The following is a 21,861-nucleotide window of genomic DNA, read 5'->3' as shown; positions in this document are numbered from 1 at the left end:
ATCAAAATGTTTCCTATTCTTCAAAGCGATGTGAGGCTTATCCACCATCTCTTGTCCCCAAAATTCCTGGGAGATTTTTCATCCCCCAAGCTGAGAACACAGAGCGGGAAGGGAACATGGGATGTGCCCATGCCTCCCAGGACACCTGGACACTACCCAGGCAAGAAATCTGAATTACACAAATTCAATACATTCAATACATGTGTACCAATACATACTCTGGTTCTAGAGGTGAATAAAAACTAGTTTTGGAGGAGGAGTTAACACAGCATTTCTGAATCAAGAAAAAAAACAAATGTAAAGAGGGATTTAGAGTCAAAACACTACCAAAAATGTATAAAATTTTATTTTATGAATACATTAAACTATTGTGCGCAGCACATACATATAAAAATAGAAGCAATTTCACAAACAATTGATTGGACAGTTTTGTGTTTCTTGCAAATTTACAGTCTCAGTTGTGAGTCCATATTGAGTCAGAACATGAGGTATATTTTAGTGACAAAAAAAAAGTAATCTGAGAACTTTGGCACCATTTTACTGTGCAAAATAAAATCTTGGAATTGAAATAATTAGTGAGGTATACAAATATTACTCTGCTTTTCCACTGTGTGTGTGTCTGAGTCTCTGCGTGTCTGGGAAAAAGACATTTATTTAAGAACATCATTCCGTTCCAGCCAAATCTGCTTTCTAAGAGGGGTGGATTAAAACATAGAATGTTATGGGGTTTGCCTAAGGAAGGAAAAACTGTAAAAATAGGCGTCAACTCCACAGGAGAATCCCATGTGCAAAATGTGGGCATGACAGGCTCCTGTGGAGCATTCACTGCTATGCTTTCAAAGCTCATAGCCCATGGCATGACCCCTGCTAATGCACAGTTGAGATATGTTTTGAAGTTCCTAATTTTGCCCTGATTTGGGAACTCCCTTTAGTTTCATGAGTTTTCTTTATGTAGTCACATACCCATCTTTGATTTCAGCTGTGATTTCCATGTTGATCTGGCTGGCATTGAGGTGTAAAGAGGAAAAAAGCAGTGATATAAAGGATAACTCAGCAGAGTGACTGATGGGGCTTTCCATGCCCACCAAAACTGCATCCAAAAGTGTCTGCAGTTTGTAAGAACAGTCTCAGCCTAGCAGGCTGTGACTAAACAGACTTATAGAATCACAGAATGACTGAGGTTGGAAAACACCTCCAAGATCATCAAGTCCAACCTTTGACAAATCCCCACCTTGTCAACCAGAAGTACATCCAGTCATTTCCTGAGCACTTCCCAGGATGGTGACTCCAACCACCTCTCTGGGCAGCCTGTTCCAATGCCTGACCACCCCTTCAGTGAAGAAATTCTTCCTGATGTCCAACCTCCCCTGGCACAGCTTGAGGCCATTTCCTCTTGTCCTGACTTCTTGTGACCTGGTCTACGGGTTGTCCTCGCTTGACCAGTGTGTGCAAAATGGAGCCAGTGAATCTGATTCCCACCTTTTGTGCCAGCTGTCCCAACACTTACCAGTCCTGCCAACAAACACTTTCTCTAGGCTGCCCTGCTTTAAGAGAGAACAGACTTTATCCTGTCATAAGGATACTAGATTAAGCTGTGATCAGAAACAAACTTGTGTGCTGGTATTTGACTTCTCTTTCCTTCTACATCCCTGAACTCTTCCATACTTCTTCAAACTTCATTTCAAAGACAATTAGGAATATAACACCAGGATACAGGTTGCCAGCTAATGTATTTCGGCACAGCTCTCTGTACCTCTAGGGACTCTAGGTCAATGTACTGCCTGATACTTTCCAAACTTTTCTTTGACCCACTCTCTCCCCACTGAAAACATCCCGATTTTTCACTTCAAATGCACATTTTCCCAAAGCAAACTGCTGCACACGTTGTGGGTGAACAAAGTGTGTCATTCTGGCTTCTCTCTGAAATACTGCAAGACCAGAAAATTAAGAGCAGTTATTTTCACTCCTTTCCTTCCAAAGCATCCCATTCCTGTACTGTGAGCAGCATTCCATTCTTTTTTTCTATTCATTTACATTGTGATCATCACTTACATTTGAACCAGATAAATTCAAGTATAAGTCACACTAGAGATGCTGCAAAACTGTATCTTGTTCAGAAAACAATTGCCTTGACAGTTTCTCAGGAATGGCAGTGGTGGGTACATCCTTGTGGTATGTCCTTTGGGCCAAATCTTCTGCAGCTATAAACTGGTAGTTTTCCTGGGCTGATTTACTCCAGCTGAGGATCTGGCCCTGACAGTGTCTCTCCTGCATGTCAGAAGGCTCAAATTCATCATGAATAGACAGCCCCTGCAAATAGAATGGCATGTCAAGGCTGGACATAGCCTCATTTTGGCTGGACGTGGGAGATAATCTTGCACTCAGATATTCACTTCTGCAGCAGCATGGTCCATCTATGCTGAAAATGCTCATGCTCTGACATTGCATTGAATCTAGTTTCAAATTTAGGAGCACGCCACCAATGCAGGAATCCCAAGGCTTCTGGTAGCTGACATTTATAGTGACTATTGACTTAGGGCCTCTTAAAATACTCTTTCAAAGGCACAGAGAATGCAGCTTCATTGGAGATCTGGAAAAGGGTGGTCAAAATAGCAAGGCAAGGTTATGTGCCATTTGTACGGCTTCTAGGAGAGCTTTGAGGAGTGTTTCATCCAGCTTGCTGTGTTGTCTTTGAAACTGATGCTTTGCAAGTGACAGAAATTGGAATTATGGCACGAATTCCTCTGTCCCAACATGGGAAGGTATGCTTGTGTAGCCTCCTTCTTTCTCTGTCCTTCATACCTCAGGGAGGTATGATAGAGAAGAACCAAATATACTTAAGACGGTGACAATTCAACACAGAGTTTTCTAAAATAACCCTTTGCTGTAAGCTCCCATGAATTTCTTATATTTTATAAAATGCATCCCACAGACCAGTTCAAGTTCTTAGAGATTAACAACATTCAGGTTAAATGAAATAGAGTGATTTAAAATATTTCTTTTCTTTTATATAAAGACATCTGGGCATCAGGAGACTGGGATGATAATTCATTAAATGTATGTAATTACATAGATGCACACTCACACATCCCATGTCTAAATATATACAAATATTAATATTAAAGATGTACGCATCTGTATTGGAGGTAAATCTAAACTAAGCTCACAAAATGCCATTAAAAATCCTGAGCTCCAAATCAGTTTTGCATTTGGGACCCATCTGTGATTTATCCTGTGGCCCTTCCCACAGGAAATTGATTGTAGGTCTTCATCCTGCCAACCAGTCCATGCGAGGAAACCCTGAAGAATCCCTTCAGAGACAGAGGGGCTCTGGGAACAGACAGTTTGCTTGTGTAGAAACAGTTGTGGAATTGGCACCTTAATGCTCAAAACAGGTTGAGGACTTTACAGGACAGGACACAGTCTGTAAAGGGGGGTGCAGGCAGATATTCAGATTGAGTGAACTGCCTGAAGCTCTGGTGAAACAAAATCATCTGCTGATTTGGCCCATGATATGTAAACTGCTCACTACAAAAGGTTATTATCTGAGGTAAATAATATTTAGTAAATCACCTATGATTGATTAGATGGTTGCCCACAGCCATTCCACGTCTTCCAAAAACTTCCTTTGCACTCCAGCTTGCATTGTTCTCTGTACAGCACCAAAGGAGGCACACAGCCATGTAAAAATTGTACAGAGTAGAAGAGAAGCAGCATTGTATTACATATGCAATGTGATGAATCTAGTACAAATATTTTTATCCAAATATACACATACATATAGAGCTTTCTTTTTTTTTTTTTATAATGACCAGTATAAATACTTTACCTGGGAGGTTATTCCCCATGTGCAAAACAAAACAGTGTGTCCTGGGATTTAATCTTCTGTTTTACTGGTACTCATATTCTTGGTAAGAAGTGGGTCACTGTCATGGCAGGAGAAACCTTGTTCCCTCTCTTCACCCTGCCGTGTTTGCTCAGGGCTATGTAAGCTCCGCGGTGAATGTTGGATTCATATGCGTTGTAGTTATTGGGCAGCAAGGTCTCCTTGAATTTGCACTCATCTTGGAAAATAGCCTAAGGAACAGCAAGGGGAGGGGGTGGGGATACAAATCAGGTACAATCAATATTCCACCAAGGCCCAGGTCATTTTTCTTCCTCGCGTTTTTACACCAGGGCTCATTGCAGTGTGCGACAGGTGGTGCCGCAGCCACTGCGGCCAACAATAAATCTCCCTCCTCGGTGCTAATTTGGTGTCAGATGAACTCAGATGCCACCTGTCCAGATAATTGACTGTGTATTTCCTGTGGCAGATCGAGTTAGTTCATTATAAATCATGGTTTTCTTCATTTTATTCACAAGTAAGGATTTCTGTTAGCATCACACCCTCTCACCCACACGATAGCTTTAAGACCTCCCCTCTGCGAGAAGTTCTGACATTTATAAAAAAAATTATATGCTGGTTGTCAAAACCTTCAAAGCTTTTCCAAACAGCAGTGTCCAGGGTCAACTACTTGCTTGAATAAGAGATTTGATTAGCAATAAATCTTTTCTATTTTAAACCATTAGTAATATTTAACTATGCAGCCGGTTCTAAGCTGAGAAAATAGTTTTAATTTCCTCTATGTCAAAACTTGAAAATCCAAGGAGAGGGAGTTATTTGGGAGAGAAGGTGCAAGGACAAGCAGAGGAAATTAAAAGAGAAAGCAGAATAATTCTCTGACTTCCAATGTCTGGCACATAAATTGCCATCAATGCATCTCTATTTTGGCATCTCTGTGATAACACTCCACAAAGCCTGTAAGAGTTTAACTTAAGACATCGTACTGTGCAAGGGAAAATGCACATCTCTTATAGTTTTTGCAAGTGTCTTTGAAGATAAACAAAACTGTATTGAAAGTGGGGGAAAAAATCAAAGGGATTTCTGAAGCCAGACCCTGCACTTCTTTAGGAAAACTCAGCTAAGTAAAGTAGTTGGACTTGTGGCACTTTTTAAGTGCTTGTGATCACTTGAGATTGAAAGAATATTGCTAAAATATTGCTGAAATGGGACCTTAAAGTGACCTACTGTCATTGTGAGTGTGAGAAGGAATAAGTCAGGTTAGCAATAACCACTCACAACATTTGGCATTATTTAAAATAACTGCAATGCTTTGTTGAAATTACAGCTGGTCAAAAGGAAAGACTCCGCTGTTCCTTGACAAAAGAGATTGATACAACCAGTGCCATTCATTACTTTGAGATGGCCTGATTTTTCCTATTGCCCAGAGCCAGCCTCTTTCAAATGCATCTCCTAACAAGCACTTTTTCTCCTGGGTGTTGGGAGGGGAGATGTGGAGATGTGTGGCTCACATCTCAGAGGTTAAACTGCATTTAGATATCAAATCATCTAGATGCGGATGATGGTATTTCAGTATGATTTGCATACCATTGTTAATAGCTATTATTATTTTCTCACCCTTTGCAAATGATCTCACAAAACTGATCATTAAAATAACCCCAGCCACACGTTGACCTTCTAGGGTAGACTTCCTATTTATTCTTGATGGTGTGGCTGTTTTTGGTAGGAGGGAGCATGTGATCATTATTTTACTAAGGTTAACTGTTGGAAATAGCTATAATTGTGCCTCTCCTACACACAATGCAATGCAGTATGGAATCAACAGGGCTCAGCTTTGCTACAATGTGTTTGCAGCGCTGTGACCTAAGAAGAAGCCATCTAATTAATCAGTATGATTTGCAGAATATGTTCATTTTCCTAAGGTGTTCCCTGTACATTCTTACAGGAAAGCTTTAAAATCCCAGCCCTGTAGCAGCCACGCTGCTCATTGCATTAAATAGCACTGATGACAGCAGGCTGGGCAGGCTCCCTGTAACACGAGGGCTATTTTCTCTGCTTGTAATCAGAGATTTCCATAAGGAAAAGACTGAAACAAACAAAACCAAAACAAACTAAACCAAAACAAACAAAGCAAAACACTAAACCAAAACAAACCACTTCAAAACCTTTTTGTTTAAACTGTGAAAACCTACTTGCACATGTACTTACCGTCCCATACAACCTGCCCTTGCTGTTCATTGCAATGAAGAGAGCACTTTTCACACCAAGCAGACTTACAACTCCTCTTTCTACAGTGGATATTTCAAAGAGACCTGAAAAACGCAAAGTTTAATAGGAATGTTATCACAGAATCTAGAGCTAATGGAAGGCAATTCAGATATATAATTTTTTTAAACATGAACAAACTTGTTATATATTCTTTATAAGAATTATCTCCCTAATATAGCAAAATAAATACACACAGAGTAGATCTTGGGTTTTCCTAAATGTCACAGGAGTTGAAAATAATTATTCTAGAATTGTAATCACATTCTCTATAAGACTTCTGTTCTATCAAACTCTTGATTTGTCAAGCTCTGGACCTTTTCAATAAGAGAATTATTTGTATGTGATATGTTATACTTACAAAAGGTTTTTTTACTGAGCCTTAAAGAAGTGTGTCTTGCATTTTGAAGTCCCACATGACATCTGCTGCAAAAGATTTTAGCAAGTGCCCTCTACAGGAAATTAAAATCCACATGACTAATGTTTTTCTTAATTCTTAGGGTATCAGCATAGCATCCACAAGAATGAGCAAACCAGGACCAGCAAACTCCTTCCATGGGACACACTGAGTGTCCCAAAAATACTGGTCAGGCAGGATTCAAGAATCATGCTTTGGCACTCTGGACTCAGCAAAAACCTCCTGGATTCAAAAGGCAAATGAGAAGGTGAGGAGCAAGAAAATGCAGCAGAGTCAGTTTTGGACCTGCTTTGTCTTTTCTCATCTGTGCAGCAAAGCAGGTAAAAATAAATTCTACCTAAATTGTCTAAGCATTTTTTGCCACATTTCAGCCCGAAGGGTTCTCATGTTTATTGATCCCAGAGACTTTTAAAAGGCAACAGATGTAGCACAGATTAATAGCATCACGTCATAACATTTGCACTCTGTGAAGGGTAATTACTAGAGTTCACAGCAATTAAGTGACATCTATTCTATTTCATTTCTGGATGCAACTCACTGTATTGGTTTTCATTGTGAACTCCGCTTATCCTTCCGTCTGGGAGGATTTGAAGGTGAAACCCGATGCCCACGTTGCAGTAAAGCCTCCGCTGCCTCTTGATTCCTAGCAAATAGTCACTCTCCCAGTTCACATCTGCCTTCTCCCCTGACATCCCAGCCATGGACCTGGACAGCAGAGATTGCCATCCTCTCTCCAGCAATGTGCCATTAGTTCTGCTTAAAACTGGGTGTGTGGCAGCAATCCAGGCTAGCAAACCCAGGAGAAGGAAGGCAGGCAGCGTCCGGTGAGCGCTGGCGTCGCAGGACATAGTGATGAGAAGTCTTTGTGCCGTGGCCATCCGGTTCACCTCCTGGGCACGTGGTCAGAATTAATGGCCCTAAAAATACCGCCCTTCTTGTTTTTCTCCCTTCAGCATGGTGGCAGAGGCTTATTTTTGGAAAGCAAATAGAGCTTGCTGACCTGAAACTAAAGCTTGATAGCAGTTGGGTTGGGAGCAGACACAGGCCAGCAGGACTCCAGCTGGTGGGGACCATGGTTTGTAGATCCTGCTTCCCGCTGGGCAGCCTCCGTTATATTTGATTGAGCCATCTTTATAGTGCATGGGCTGTCCCTGCCCACATCATCACTCTGACATCAACAGCCTGCCCAAGGTGAGGCTGCCAGGGCTGTAACACAAACCTGCCGTCCTCCCTGCCTGCTGAGGTTGGAGTGCTGTCACCCAAGACTGGAGGCAGGAGTGGGATTTCATTGGCTGTGGGAAGCAAAGGAGTCAAATTGGTCGGGGAGTCAGAAGCCTCTCAGGCAGCTTCCTTATTTAGAGAAGAAGGTGTAAAAACAGTTCTGGACCTCATCAGTGAGCAATGAGAGGTTTGCAGCCACTTCCTTGGTGGCACGATCGGCGGGTGCTTGTCGAGGCACCTCAAAACTCAGGGACAATCGGCTTGAGGTGATCACAGCTCTTTTTGTGCACATCTTGCAAATCCAAGGCACCTGTTACTGAGAGACCCACCTGTTAACCTCTGTCTGTACCTCTGCAGGGAGTGCTCCTGGCTGGCTAAAGGAGAGGTAAGCCATGCTGCAGGGACAGAAGTCCCAGCTCCTGCTGGTTTTATCCCAGCGGGAATTCTGCTGAGCAGGGCACATAGGCTGGAGCATTGATCTTGCAGTGACACATAGCTGGGAACATTTGACCTCCCTGTTTTTCACTGAGGTGACTTGCAAATGATCACATTTACCTGAGGAGGGTGTGTGCCTCCTGCAGGGGGGCAATCGTATTTGTAGAAGCAAGACAAGGACTTAGGTGATATGTTAAAGATGAGGAAAAAGTTAAATGGCCACAGCTTACTGGTGTTTCACTGTCTCCTTTCCTCTGGCCCAAATAGTCACTCTTTTCATAAATTATGACCAGCTTAATTTGCCTCCCCATCTGTTTGCTCTGATTGTCTTGTTTCCCCTTATTTTCCACTGATACTGCTTCAGCTCCTTCGGAGTTTGACACATTAGATTTTTATCTCAATTAGTTTCGCAGAACTTACTAAGACATAAGTCAGAGGAAAATGGACTAGATTTATATAAATACTTTTGTCAATATGTCTGTCAGCTTCTCATAGCACAGGCCTTGCATCTTCTGTGTCATTTGAGGAGTACCTGGAAGCATAATTAAAGTGAGCACACCCAGTGTGAGAGAGTTTCATATTAGCAGAGGTGTAATACAGGGCCTGAGACACTGCAGACTCCCCAGCAGGAGCCCCATGAGGTGAAGGGGAGCTCCTGGCAGCCCTGAGGCAGGTGAACACTCGGAGTCAGTGCTGTATGTGAATATTGATTGCTCTCAGGAGACAGGGTCAGCTATAAAATAATTGGGAACCACAGGGCTAGGCCCTGGCTTGCGCCAGGTGACATTTCAAGGTCTCTGTGCCTTTGCTGAAGCTGAACTTGGACTATCACAGAATCACAGAATAACCTGAGCTAGAATGGACCCACTGGGATCATGCAAGTCCAATGCCTGGCTCTGCACAGGACACCTCAGCAATCCCATCCTGTGCCTGAGAGCCTTGTCCAAACACTCCCTGAACTCTGGCAGGCTTGGGGTGGTGGCCAAAGGAATGATATCTTTTGCTGACAAAAAAAATCCTCAGATCCTTTTCTCTCCTGTTTTCTACTTTATCTGGTGATTTTTCATCTATGCAAAGCACATACATATATATTTTAGGAAGGAATAATACTAGTATTTTACACCCTCTTCATAGCTGCAGTCTTCATGAGAAGGACAGCATCACTGGGAAACAAAACCTGGGGTCCCTGTTACAAGAATGGAGCACTGATTTCCCACTTTTGCTTATGCTGCATTCTGAAACCTGCCCATTCCCAATGCGTGTGACTCCTGGCAACACCACCTGATCTCAGAGCCATCACTGTCTGTAAAATCATGCATTGTAATATTTTATGTCCTGTTTATTTTTCCCCCTAGACAACTTTCCAAGTGTAATGGGTGCATTAGAGTTTTCCATCCTCAACTTTACTCACCTTTGCATCTTTTTGTGTCATTCACCAGGCTTCTCAGAGCAAAGACAAACTATGGACTAAATGAGCTCCTCTAACTTTTGCTGGCACATCTGCCACTGCAGATTCCCCAGAAGGTGTCCTGATGGAACATATTAAAGGAACACTTTGTGGGATGCACCGTGTCTCATCCCATTACCCCTTATTCTAGAAGTAAAACCAAATGGTCAGACACAAAACAGACAAACAAAGGAAAAAAAGTCTATGGCAAGTCTATGGGATACATTGCTCTGTCTTTTAGTCAGTCCAGCTGGAAAGTGACTGCTGAGGGCTGTGGTGACCCAGGGGACAGCCTTGCTCCAGCACTTTCCTGCTGAGCAAGTCCATCTGACAGCATTCTGTACGGAAAGGGTGCACAGATTGTTTGCTCGCAAAAAATCAGGACTTGTCTGATCTGTAAACCAAACCAAATAGCTAAAATCTGTGATTTCATCAGGACACCTGGTCCTCTTAAGACCTGCTGTCTGGCCCCAGACCAAATGTGTTGGGAGATGAAGTGCATTCTGCAGTCTTGTACTGCTCAGCAGTTCTGCATCAGAGTTGAAATGAGTCTTGAACCATTCTCCAACTGGATCTGTGGCCAGCAGGTTGCTGAGTTTCCGTGTATTAGCATCTGAACTGCCATGTACATTCCTGAGCTTCTGATTCAATTAAGCAAGCCTTGTTTTCTCTAAAATATGTCTTATTCTGCTTAAACTTGTCCTTTTGGCCCATGAAGTGACTGTTTCCAGAAAACACACTGTAACCTTCTGATTTTCAGGTAGCATGTTGTCCCAGCTTCATGTACCCAGTGAAATTTGGAAGGGAGATACCAACAGCATTTGCAGTAAAATAAACCCTGTGAACTCCAAAATGGTAACAATTTACTTCAGCAATCAAACCCTGCTTACTCAAACTCTTAAGACCTGGGGTGACAGTGCTCACTGCCTAATTAAAACAACAAGTTTTTACTGTCAGTATTTCAGCACAATATTAAAATAACACCTCTTTGGAGCACAGCAGTTCAGATCCACATTCAGTCTAAGAAAAGTCCTGCAGCTGAGCGGTAACATGATACGGATGTAGAGCACGTCTTTCAAAAAATGTGTGATGACTTAGGGCCCTAAGTTCCATTTTCAAATCTGTTAAAAGTCTCTCCCTATTTTAAGGCTTGGAAAGAACAATCCCTCATTCAAACACAAAAGGACAGACGGACAGACTAAAATTGTTCACCTTGCCTGTGAAGACCCAAGCTGATGGTGGACAGTGGAGAAGGGAGATTTCCAGATGATAAATCTGCCTCTTGTGGCAGGGCATGTGTTGCAGACTCTGGACAAGTTGCATAAAAATCTGTGATCCTAAGTATGACCATGGAGCCCCATCTGATCATCTTTAGGTTAATGGGGTTTGCTGGCCAGTGTGGAGAGATTCATAACACAGATACCAGGACTATTATGAATGAAATATAAATTACAATATGAAAGCAGCAGAAAAAAATAACAGAGCAAGGTATTTACACCCAAGGACCCCACCAAACTGTAGAACTGGTAACACTGAAGAGGGTGTTGTTGGCATCAAGGCTAATTTATTTGAATAGAACCACAGAAGAGCTGATTAATCAGCAGAAGACCTGAGCTCTGGTAGCAGGAGGATGACAATAAGGGTTGTAGTACACTGTATTTGTTATTTCTCTTCCCATTACACAACAGAGAGGCAGATTTGTTGTCACACTGATCCCCAAAATGAATAAACAGGACAAGAGACAGCAACCTTGTCTAAGAGCCTTGGTAGCTGATGAGCTCTGGGAGGCTGAAGCAAGCAAACTTCTGACCCAAAACTATCCCCTCACTGCAGCTGCTGACTCGTAAAGAATGTACAAGACTTGCTTAAACATAGTTTGTCATCACCAGTAATGAGGAAGCCAAGATATTAACAGGGAACCTCCATTTTGTCACACACACAGAGGTCTTAGTTAGGCCACTCAGACATATCTGGGCAGGGGAGTGTGTAAATTTAACAACTTAGAGTCATCTCAAATAAGTATCTTCCCATTTCTCTACAGGGAAATCTCTCACTGAGTTTTCACATGCCAGTTTCTTACAGGCAAGCACAAATCACAGAACAGCTTCCTGCTATTTTCTTTTTGGAGGGAAGTGGGAGAAAGGATCTGCTCCCACAGGAAACTCTGGAGGATTTAGGACTAGGTAGATGTAGCTTGCTTGGAAAAATGATCTTTTGGTTTACTGCTTATTCATGCTGAACTCATTTCTGCAGGGCGTATGTCAAGCACAGAGACAGTCAAACATGCCCATCTTTGTCTCCTAAGCTGGCCAGGTCTCCCTCTCTATGTCCCACAGAAATGGGAGTGACTGTCAGAAAACAGAGTGGTGACTCCACAGTGAACCTGTGCCTTCCCACCTGGTACTGTGCCCACCAGCCCACACTGCTTCTCTCATCACCTCCTCAGCTGTTCCCACTCTACAAGGACAGGCAGTCCAAGGGTAAAAGGCCGAGCTGAAGAAAACAGAAGTGACAGCCACCACCCCCACAGGGATCTGCCTCATGTTATTTATTAGAAGAGATGAATGACAAGGGGACATGTTTAATTTATTTGTTTGTTTCGTGCACAGTTTTCTCATTACAGCAGAAACAGGGACACTGCAGGAACAGGGATGCTAAGTGCTATATTTAACTAACATTTTGAGTAGGAAACCAAAAATTCCCTTGTTTTTATTGTTGTTGGTGATGAGATTCTGTCCAGTGGCCCAGCTGACCTCTGTGATTCCTGACCATAGAACTATTCAGATTAAATGATGCAATCACCATAGAATGTTAAAGGCAATTTCTGTCATTTGCCAGGTAATTGTGTCTTCCTTGTATTGTGCACCATTAGGTCACTTGAGGACTTTCTCTTCCATGTCAATTCTTCATTCGTTGGTCTGGGTCCTCTCTCATATTTCAAAGAAGAATTCTGAGACCTTTTGTGCAGTCATCTTAACTTTTTCCTGGGGTTTTCAAGTGGTGTTTTTTGGGGGTTTTTTTTTGGTTTTTTTTTCCTTCATGTCAGGCAACACTTGAAGGTCTAAAGCACGTAATTCATCATTCAAGCAGTTGTGATTTGTTGTTTAATTTTCATAGAAAAGATCGTGGTTTTGACATCTCCTTTCCTCTTCTGCCACTCTCTCCCCATTCCCACTGCACTCTGTTCATTCTACAAGACCTGCACAGTTCCAGCAGAGAGCTGTTAGGGTTGCATCCTGTTGGTATCATCTGTGCTTGAAGAAGGGATCCATTTACAACACAGTGTTCTGAATTCTCCACAGAAGGATGACAGAATTACTTCCCTGATGATAGCCAGGACTTTATTCACAAGGTATCTTTCCAAGGCAAACAGAAGCTTTTTTCCCTTTGGTCAAAAACACTCCAAACAGCTTAGCAGTCTCTTGATCCTTTAGAAGCTGCTGAGAACACCTTCAGCCTCTCCTTGAACACCTTCAGCATCTCTCTGCATCCTTGGGGCTCTCTACTGGACTTCCTCCAAGATGTTTCCTTCTCTCCCATAGCACACCAGATGTGCCAGTGATGGGAAATAGTCCCTTCCCTCACCCCTTGACCTCCTGGCCACCTTTGGGCTAATACAGCCCAGTCTGTGGCTGTCCTGCCTCACCACAACTACAAATTTGGGTTCAGTTTTCTGCACCATGATCCCCAGCCTCTTCTCAAAGCAAAGCTGCTCCCCAGTCAATCAGTGCCCAGTCTGGACTATTGCCAGAAATAATGTACTCCCAGAGTCAAGACTCTGCATTTCTTAATGCCGAGCTGCACAAGAATCCTGTCAATCTGTTATTCCAGCTTTTCAGGGGCCAGCTGGATGCCAGCCCTATCCTCATTGTATCAACATTTCCTACAATTTATTGTTGTCAACTGCAGACTTGCAGGTTAGGGAAAACAAACTAATTTGAGGGTAGTGATGGATTCTTCTTCAAATGCCTGCCACATTCATGCAGGATGTTGTTTCCACTCTCTAAATTATTGTTCATTGTGATTTGGTTCTATGTGGTCATCATACATAGTAAAATACAATATTTTAAAAAAAAGATTTGGTTTCTGCCAGCAAAGATCTCATTCTTATAGCCTCATCTTTTTACACTCATGTTTTTCTGTGTGTGATTTTAGATGTTTTCCTCACAATCTGTGACTATACAATACACTTAAATGGACTTGAATTTTCCCCCGAAGCACAGCCCAAAAACAATGTGAGATGAATAAATGCAGTTCTAATTTGGTTGATTACAATGATTTATTCCATATTATTTTTAAGGACTGACAGTCCTTTTTTCAGAAAGGAGCCCATCTCTCTGTGGAAAAGTATTCTCTCATTTCAGTGCATCAAGGAGACCTCAATATCAGTGCCACTTTTCCCACCAGAGTCTGGGATCTGTTGAAGAGCTGGATGCGAGTAGCTAGAACATCAGTACCCTCTCTACAAAAATCATGCAGGTTTGCGAGTTTCTGTGGTTTAAGACTGTCTCCTTTTTTGCCTTGAAATGATAATTTCCAGTAGTCACTCTGAACAGTAGTTCAAAGCAAACTTTTTGAGTTGAAGACTGCAGCCACCTTGTTATTTCTTTGTCAGGACCGCAGTGCAAGGTATTTATTGTGATGGTTTTTAACATATGGAAGACCAAGATCAGATTCCTAAAATATTCTGAAAACCAGTTATAGCTTTAACAGTGGCTGTGGTTAAATATAAAGGCTAAGTAATTTGTTCTATTAAAAAGCCCAAGTCTTATTTTTATCAAGTGATGTTATGAGGGCATGTTCTAAATCAGCCAAAAGCTCTTCTAGCTACAAGAGCTTCACTTCTGCAATTTTTAATAGCCCAATTAAGTTGCTGCAGCTCCTTGTGCATGTTGTTAGTACAGAATTTCTCCTCTGACACTGACCAGATCAGGCAGACTCCAGAAGATGAAACATTTGAAGAAGACAGGCAAAGTAAATGCAAGAGCTGAATGACAACGTCAAGTTTATTTTTCCCCTGTAAAGATGAGTCTCATTTGGACAGCATCTGGTTGTGATGGGTGCACAGGACTAGGAAATAAACCCATACATTTGATGAATTCATATAACACTTTTCCTGACATCCCTCTCCATGCTGTCCTGCACTTCTCCCTGTGCACGGGCCCAGTTTAGGATTACACTGCTGCTGCTGCTGCTGCTGCTGCTGCTGCTGCTGCTGCTGGGCAGCTATTCCAAGCATCCTTTCAGCAGAATGCGTATTCCACGCAGGATTAGAGAATGGTTTGTCTGATGCCCACTGGACAGGCGGTGTGGAGCAGGGTCAAGGCAAGCATGCAACGGAGCTCTGAAATTTCCTTTTTGATCAAGCAAGGAGTGAGCATATGTTGGCAGATGGAATGTGTGCTCAGCTTACTTTAGTGGAGTTTCAGCACTGACCTTTTGATGCATTCCTCCAGCAGCAGTAAAATGGTTCTGCTTAAGTAAACTGACATAGACCACGTGCAAACCCAGCTGTCTTCTCCAGCCCACCATTTCTCCTACTGTTACAAGAAGTCTGGATGCATGGGAATGTTCTAATTTAATGTGTAATAACCTCTCATGGAAATAATGTACTGAAAATTAATGGTGCTCATGACACAATGTACACTTTGAGAAGCCAGTTTAAGAACTGGCCACAGGAGTGCACATTAATATGTCCTGGGTTGCTGTACTTTATATTAAAGTCTTCTTAACAAAAAAGAGGAAGTTAAAGGCTCTTACGCCACTCCAGCTTGGCCCATCCTTACCTCTCCTTGACTGCTTTATGTTTTCCATCCTTTGTTTCTCTAAGTGTCTGGCAGGTCTGGCCGTGTATGACACTAGTAAAAAAAATTAAAGTAAAAATTAAGATGGATTAGGCAGAAGTAGCTGATCCAGCAGGATAGCTATTAGTGGGCACAATGCTTCTCTAAAGAGCTACTTGTGACAGCATCACGAGTAAAAAGAAGAAAATACAAAAAAGAATGGCTCCACCATGTGTGGAGGAGCCTGCCCTTGATGCCTTTTTCATGGAATCATGAAATCATTTGGGCTGGAAGTGACCTTTAAAGGCCACGTAGCCCAACCCCCCTGCAATAAGCAGGGAGAACTTCAACAGATCAGGTTGCTCAGAGCCCTGCCCAGCCTGACCTTGAGTGTTTCCAGAGATGGGGCATCCTCCACCTCTCTGGGCAACCTGTGCCTCTCTGGGCAACCTCCAATCACCTTGGTGTCCCTCCTCTGCACTGGCTTCAGAAGCTCCATGTCCTTCCTGTGCTGGGCCCCCAGAGCTGGGCCACATCTCAAGCTTGTCCAGGTCCCTCTGGATGGCATCCTGTCCTTGAGGTGTGCCACTGCACCCTCAGTTTGGTGTCATCTGCAAACTTGCTGTGTGCAATTGATCCCACTGTCCATGTCATTGATGAAGACATCAAAAATGACTTGGTCTCATTATGGACCCCTGGGGGACACCACTTCTTGGCCATCAGGAGGTGCTGACTGACCTTCTGGGTCTCACACCCAGGCAAAGGGGCTGATTGTTCCTCATCCATAAATACCTACCTGCTGTAAGATAATCATTTGGAGAAGAAAAACTAGAAAATATTGTCCTCTTGCAGCAAAACGTTTCCCACTGTAAGCAAAAGTAAGATAAAAATGAAAAATGTGGTGTGTGCCATTTTGCATGTAGCAACATCAGTTTGCATGACTTACTTATAATTTATGGACTGTTTGAAAGAAAGAACCACTTCCAATGGGCAGGAACAAGTGCCCAAAATGGCTAAAAACACATCCAAGATAACAACTGGTGGTCAGGCAGTGGTTTCCAAACAACTACTCAACAGAAGCACTCACATCCTCTTGTGTAGCTGGTCAAGCTTGGGGCCAAGCTCCTGCCTATGACCTGCTGCAATTTCCATCTTTGATTGGTGAGCGGGGAGAGAGATTCATTTCTCAAAAAGGGAGGCTTGGCTGACCTGTGCTGGTAGGATTTCCGCTATGGGAATAGGCATGGAGCACTCTGATAACTTGGGTGCTGCATACACGAGGAGTGGCGGAAGGAAGCAGCCCCTGTTTGTGGGGTCAGGCTATTTCTGCTGGGGTTTAAAACTGCTCTTTGGAACAGAGTTGAAACAGTCACTATAAATGACTTGCATGAGAGAGTACAGAGCACTTTGGAGGATTATAATTTATGCCAGGCAGGAGCTGTTATGGTTCAGTTTAAGGAGCTTAAAATAAGACTTTTGGGAGACAACCAAACCAGCTTCAACTCTGGTAACTCCCCAGTTCAAGATACTCCTAAATTGTTATGTACAGGATCTGTTCCTGCCTGGGGCCAAGGTCCTTGAACTCCTGTTGAAACCAGTAGATCTTAAAGATGCTCTGATGATATTTGCCACTGCTAAGAGTGAGCCAATGCCCATTAGGAAAGAGCTGAAAGTGCCTTGGAGCATATGATTCTCTTTACCCTTCATCTAAACCTGAATAAATTTAGGGATTTCTTCCCCCAAGGCTTTGTCTTTCATGGAAAGTATCTCTTGAAGGAATGTAGAGTTTTCCTCCATGAGATCCTCCTTTCTGCAGATACAAAATCAATAAACTTATTAAGCCAATTGTGGATGAAGTACATCTGTCTGGACTGACATGGTCATCCACATGCTTCCCAAAGATGGAACAGAGGGAGGGAGAAATCAATCCACTTCTGCTGACCAAACAGAAAGGCAGACATGAAGCCCACTTGAGCCATCTCCCAGACAGCTTAAGAGTGTTTTATACCACAAAGGCATAGCTGTATTCTGTTGTTATCTTGAAAATAACACAGTGGCTATCACTCCATTCTCAGAGAAATGTTTGTACACTCTGAGACTGATTTCTAAGTTTTCAGAAATACTGCTTCTCTAAATCTTCCCTATTTTCCTTTGTTAGTTTTATCCCTGTTAGTTAAATGGAAACTCTTAATGGAACATGCAGTCCAAACCCGCCTCCTCTTTAGTCTTTGCGTCCTTTAAATATTTACAGATGGTTTTCATATTCCCCTTCAGTTGCTATTTAGCCAGTGCCGCCCTGTGTGTATCTCTTCAAACTTAGCACCCTTGGAAGGGCACACAAGGCCAAATTCTGCTCTCAGTTACATCTCTGTAATTCTGGAGTAACTCAGAAAACTTGATAGACATTGAATTCACAAGAGCAACACACAGAGCAGAAGGTGAATGCCAAAATAAAAAACAGGATGACAGTCAAAACTAACATCACATCCTGTGGGCCACAGACTGCACAAGATTGGTGCCTTTTCTATCCTAGTATTTTTTGCTGCATTCTCAGTGACTAGAAAGAAGATTTAGAAGAAGCTGTGAACTGCAACAGCCATCAGGATATTGTCAGTACTTACCATGGCTCCCCTGAGAAGTGAGATGTAGCACATCATTGTTGGCGGGTCCATGCAGAATGCTTGCATGATTTAACACTGATTTTAAGAGTTTTTTCCTATGTTACACAGAATATTTGATACTAGATACTTCGTATTTCCGTGTGTGTTACAAACATGACACAATAACCTTGTTTTATTCAGTGACTTTTTTTTCCTATGGGTATTGATAATTACTCCAGCAGAGAACATTTCTCCACCTTTTCTCAGCCCTTCACAGGGCTGTTTGAAAATACTGCTCTATGTCTGTCCTGAAAGCAGAGAAAAAGGCCAATGAGACCCGAGCTGAGCATCACAAACTGAAGTCCACAGTCCATTTCTCAACTGAAAAAACATGTGGAAAGTGTGTGCCCAGAGGAAGTTTTTCTTGCTCAAGATCTCTCATCTTTCCAGGCTGCACTTGGCAGAGCTTGCAACACTGACTTCACATCCTAAGTTGACTCATTTCCATGGCTTTTCTCTTTTGGAGCCTTTATTATAAAGGGTGAACGTTGTTTTTTTTCCCTTTGCAGGTTATTCTGACAGAAGTGGGGAAGGAAATAAAGAACTATGAACCACCATTCTTTACCCAGAATCTGGCCTAACCTCCAAGGAATAATCTTCAAAAGAACTTGCTTCTAGATGTTGGGGTATGATTACACCTTAGTGCTTAAATCCTATTATATCATAAAATCAAGCCCTTCAATTTATGCAACCAGAAATAAAACTGTTTGTCCTTATACATAATAACATAATCTTCTAATTCTGTGGTCCCACAGGACAAGAGTCCTGTGGTTGCTACTGACTTCTACCCCATCCAGTATATAGTATGAAGTAATAAATTTATTTTTATGCGGCACTGATGGTCTGTCCTGAGAGCTCCATGAGGATACAAGAAGAGGACAGGCATCTCTTTACACAGCTGACCTGGTGTGAATACCAGGGAATAGCTCTGTATTTTTGGGTATAGCACTGGCAAAAAATAACAGTAAATGAGGCATGAAAGACTAATGCTCAAAATACTACACAAGCATAAATTAAACTTTCCTCTAACGGGGGGAAAATGAGGTACAGATGCAATAATCTGATCAATTTTTAAGCTCACAGAAATACCAGAACTGGTTTAGAACATGCAATCTCAATCGTCTCAGATGGAACTGGATGTTCTTTAAAGCCCCTTCCAACCCAAAGCATTCCATAATGTAAGGTAATTTCCTCCCTTACATTGTATGCCCTCTCCATAACCACCTTCTGTGGCTTCATTCACCTCTCATACAACAGGAAGTTATAAAATAACTCTTTCATCACTAAGACTTTGCTGTCCAGAGAACTATTGCAGAAGAAAGGACCTCAGGTATGACTGCCACCTGATTGGGCAGTGCCACCTTCTAACAGTGACATTTCAGACATTGCAGCAGGGTAGAGGCACCTGGCCAGGACAAGGTCTGTACCTGTGTTTAATTGTCTGCATCCTTCTCCTCCTCTTTGTCACCAGTTCACACAGAAGAAAGCAGGCACAGGTTGCAGAACCAGTGACAAGAGGCTAAGGGCACTAAGTTATATCCTTGACAAATCCAGACTCTTGGCTTTTTTTTTTCCCTTGCAATAACCTCAGTTCAGACTCTATAAAGGGCACCTGCAGTTTACAGTGGTCACCATGAGCCAGTTTAAAAAGCTAAACAATGGTATTTGCTCCTCACCTTTCCCCATGGCAGGATTTTTTTTATTCGATTCAAGCCACACATATAATTTTACATGACATTTTCAAGGCATTAAATACTGTCACCCTTCCAAGGAATCTGCACTGCATATACAAATAGAAAACCTCATGCCCATTAAGTCATTTTCCTCTTAATCTTGAATAGCTTTTCATGACTGAAACAGAATTTCTAAGGTAGCTTTACACCATAAACCACACCCTGTATTCTACAGCTGCCAGGCACAGACCAAACAGAAAGTACAGTTTAGGTCAGCCCATCTCTGTATTCTGCTTTTCTCCAAAGACAACTAAAAATCTGCTGTTAGCACCACTTCCTTGAGAACAGGTGTGAAAAATGGGAATATTAAATGCTCTGTCATGGATCCTCCAGACAAAGATTCCCTTTGGCAGGCTTATTCAGCATTCACAAGGGTCACACTTCAGCAAGCAGAATTAATAGTTTTCCCATAACATTCCTTCCACTTTGATTTTCCAAACCCTCATCACTAGAGCTTGTTTGTTCATTTCAGTATCAAAGACCAGCTGGTTCTTCTAATGACAACTTTAGGTGCAATCTGCTGAGGACTGAAAATAAACATTTCAAAAATAAAAGGGAAAAGCTGAGTTATTTTCCTAGAAAATAGTGGCAGTTTCATCCAAGTGCTACTAAGTTAAATAGAGTCTTCATGCTTTATCAAAAATACCAGGCATAATTTTTATTACCAAAGAATTGAGAAGTGTAAGAAAGATATTTTCTCAAGAATTGTTGGTGCTCGTTGTTGGTAGATTTACTGACTGAAGTATAAAACTAATGTAAGTAGATAACACAGATCTTTCTCACACAGATAAACCTTATAACTTCTAAAAAGGATTAGTTCTGCCACCACACCTTTCCCAGACAGAATAATGTTAGAGCACTTGCTTTTCTGGGACCAGAGTTTGATTTCAGTTTAAGGCCAGCAATGTAAAATGAGCTGAGTAACAGGATTAATCCAGCTCCTTCTAGAGGAATTTACATCCTTCTTTTCTAGAACACCAAATTAGGTCACGTTACTTACATGATTCTTCTTTAGAAGCTGCTGGCAGAGGAAAAGAAAGTATTTGACAGTTCAGCAAGAGATGTTTGCTGGGTCACTTACATGGCTTCCTGCAGCATGCAAGACTTGATAAAAATACTAAGCTGAGTCTGTTAATTACACTGTGACTTTATAATCATCATTAAATGGTGAATATTCCTTTGGTTCTCCATGAGAATTTTAAATTATGGAGCTTCCCCAAAACAGAGCTTTTTAATCTTTGCATTTATTAAGCTAAATAACATTTTAAAAAATCACTATGAAGACAAAAAATAATTTGAGTTTTAACTGGCTTCCAGGTTCTCCAGTTTCCAGTGCAGAATTTCAGTAGTACATAGGAAGAGGTTTCTGATTCAAAGCCAGGTCTGCCAGGATCCCCAAGATTCCCACACAGCAGAACTGTGGGTTTGGAAATCCCATCACTGGATCCCTCACCCCCACAGCTGCTTTGCTGTGAGCCCAGTGATTCTGGCAATCCCAAGATTCCCAGTTCCAGACAGGACTTTCCCTGTGGCCATGGAAAGGCTGCTTCCAGCTCCTGGGTCCACAGCTGAATTCCAAGATTGTCCATGATGGGGGAAAAGCAGTTCCCAGTGTCCCCTTTATCCCCCATCACTGGGATGCAGAGGTGGTTTGGTTGGGTTTTTTTGGACTGGATTCAAGATTGTCTCAAAAAATTTCATAGCTGCATCTTGAGCTGTCTCCCTGGCATTTCTGGTTAGTCATAAAATGTTAATAATTAATAAGCAGCAAATTTTATCTGTATAACAGGGTCCAGAGCATTTTAGTGTTCACCTTTTAGCTGAACACTAGTTCAACATTTTCAGGGTTCAAGTTTTCCTATGAAGTTGTTCATATGATAAGCTTGTCAATGTGAAGTCTGGGAAAACACCAAAACCCAAACATAATAAAAAAAAAAAAAGGAAGAAATACTTCTTTAAAATTTCTAATTATTGTCACAAGTGTATATTATTTAGATTTCTTTTAAAAAACACTTCCACAATCTACAAAATGCGACAGGGTAAATGTTTGATTGAAGT

At 42.0% G+C, this 21,861-nt stretch overlaps 1 protein-coding gene across 1 annotated transcript; it reads right to left on the bottom strand.

Annotated features, from left to right (window-relative positions):
• Positions 1 to 308: 308 nt before the first annotated feature.
• Positions 309 to 7,613, bottom strand: FGF6 (fibroblast growth factor 6). The gene is made up of 3 exons (XM_015628891.2): positions 7,063 to 7,613; positions 6,050 to 6,153; positions 309 to 4,077 (listed from the first exon to the last, which is right to left on the bottom strand). Exons 1-3 carry the CDS (start codon positions 7,400 to 7,402, stop codon positions 3,901 to 3,903), a joined length of 621 nt encoding a protein of 206 aa, XP_015484377.1. The 5' UTR covers positions 7,403 to 7,613; the 3' UTR covers positions 309 to 3,900.
• Between the last annotated feature and the right edge of the window lie 14,248 nt (positions 7,614 to 21,861).

This window comes from Parus major, chromosome 1A, assembly GCF_001522545.3.
Source record: "Parus major isolate Abel chromosome 1A, Parus_major1.1, whole genome shotgun sequence".
Classification (NCBI taxonomy): domain Eukaryota; kingdom Metazoa; phylum Chordata; class Aves; order Passeriformes; family Paridae; genus Parus; species Parus major.
Note: the sequence above shows the minus strand (reverse complement) of the source record. Positions and strands in the feature narration are given on the sequence as shown.

What these genes read in the sequence shown, in the direction of transcription:
- FGF6 (XM_015628891.2), bottom strand. Translation starts at nt 7,402, where the DNA reads ATGGCCACGGCACAAAGACTTCTCATCACTATGTCCTGCGACGCCAGC. An exon ending in TCACAATGAAAACCAATACA is followed by an intron (nt 6,154 to 7,062) that starts GTGAGTTGCATC and finishes TGCGTTTTTCAG; the next exon opens with GTCTCTTTGAAATATCCACT. An exon ending in AGGGCAGGTTGTATGGGACG is followed by an intron (nt 4,078 to 6,049) that starts GTAAGTACATGT and finishes GCTGTTCCTTAG; the next exon opens with GCTATTTTCCAAGATGAGTG.